The sequence below is a fragment of the Pteropus vampyrus genome, unplaced genomic scaffold, assembly GCF_000151845.1.
Source record: "Pteropus vampyrus isolate Shadow unplaced genomic scaffold, Pvam_2.0 Scaffold3457, whole genome shotgun sequence".
NCBI lineage: Eukaryota > Metazoa > Chordata > Mammalia > Chiroptera > Pteropodidae > Pteropus > Pteropus vampyrus.
The window spans coordinates 1-1,491 of NW_011892238.1; the positions used below are offsets into that span (position 1 = coordinate 1).

The 1,491-nt window shown below is 67.2% G+C and overlaps 1 protein-coding gene across 1 annotated transcript in view; it reads left to right on the forward strand.

Moving 5' to 3' along the window:
* The first annotated feature begins 6 nt into the window (after positions 1-6).
* LOC111734674 (centrosomal protein of 170 kDa protein B-like) overlaps positions 7-1,491 on the forward strand; it is a 7,421-nt gene continuing 5,936 nt past the window's right edge. The window contains exons 1-2 of the mRNA XM_023526731.1: positions 7-434; positions 1,344-1,482. Coding sequence (XP_023382499.1) covers positions 384-434; positions 1,344-1,482 — 190 coding nt within the window. The 5' untranslated portion in view covers positions 7-383. The remainder of the gene's footprint in view (positions 435-1,343; positions 1,483-1,491) is intronic.

A 1,491-nucleotide genomic window follows, 5' to 3' on the forward strand; every position in this document is an offset into this window, starting at 1 on the left:
CCCCCCCCACCGTGGAACACTGGGCGGCCGGGAGCCCAGAGCTGGCTGCGTGGGATCCTCCTGGGGCCCTGGCGCCATGGGCTGAGTGGGGGAGGAGGGTATGCCCTCGGCCTTCGGGCATGTACGTACTGTGACCTGAAGTGGCCTCTGCTTTCCACCCCCCCCTCCCCCAGTGGCTGACCCTGAACTGTCAGCACGTGCCTGGTGCACCGGGGGGGTGGGGGGGGGTGGGGGTGCTGCAGGTGTCCACACTGGGGGCAGCACAGCCCCCCAGGAGCCCTCCTTGACCTGCCCCTCCTGGGTGCGGTCCTTTCTCTCCGGGCCGAGGCTGCTGTCCACCCCTGCTGCCCCCTGTTCTCCTTGACTCGCCGCCACATCCCAACATGTACGTGCTGGAGCGTGTGCAGCATCGTGTCCCCGAGGAGGCGCTCAGGGTCCGTGTTCGCGCTCCCCCAGGGGCCGCTGCCGTGAGGGCCCCATGTTCTCACAGCCCCCCACTCCCCACTGCCCGTTCCTTCCTGGCCAACACCCCCTGGCCTGGCTGTAGCGCCGAGTCAGCCGGGCCTGGCCTGCCCTGCCCTGCCGGATCACCCAGTCCGGCAAGGTGGGAGACGGGCACTTCACTGAGGCTGGTGCAGCCACCGTAGTGGGCGTGGCTGGTGGGCGTGGCTAGAGCCCCCGGGAGGCGGTGGGGCGGCTGATAGGGTCACCAGCTTCTTGGGTAGGTCCTGATCAGGCCACCATGGGTGGAGGTGGCCAGGAGCAGACGGGAGGGGGTGTTTGAAGCTGGAAGTCGTGCTTGAGGGTCCTGAGGGGGGTCACGGCAGGTGGGCCATCACAGAGCATGGACTTGGAGGACCCTGTCCAGAGCTGTACCCAGGAGCCCTGGGTTGAGGGGAGGGGTTCTGGCTTCAGCCCATTTTCCAAATGAACTTGGAGCAGCACAGGGAGCACATGTGGCCTGTGCAGTCACTGGGCCAATATGAGCCCAGCTCTGATGATGCAAAGCTCAGCTAGGTGGGGCCCCGCGTGCACACGCACACACACGTGTGTGCACGTCCACATGTGAATGCGCAATCTGTGGCAGGCTCCCAACCCCACAGCCCCCGAGTGGCTGGCTGACCATGTGTCCTGGGGCCTGGGGTGGCATCCTCCCCTCTGATAATTGCTGCCCACACCCCCATCCTTGCCGCAGAGACCCCACCCCCTTCTGGAAGCTCTGTGGTCCTGAGAACCCCCAGGCTTGTGCGTGGACCAAGCTGTGTGCACCGGGGGTTGCCTGCTCTGGGTGGGGGTGTCCCCCACGGTGGCAGCCCGGCCCTCACCTTGCTTGCCGCCCACAGCACGAGAAGTACACCAGCCAGCTGCAGGTGGGTGTCACAGGCCCAGCGCCCAAGAGGGGCGAGACGCTGCCCGAGCACGCGCCTTACTGCGAGTCTTCGAACCCCCGGCTGGAGCGGGGGGACCGGAGACCAGGGGCAGGTACGATGG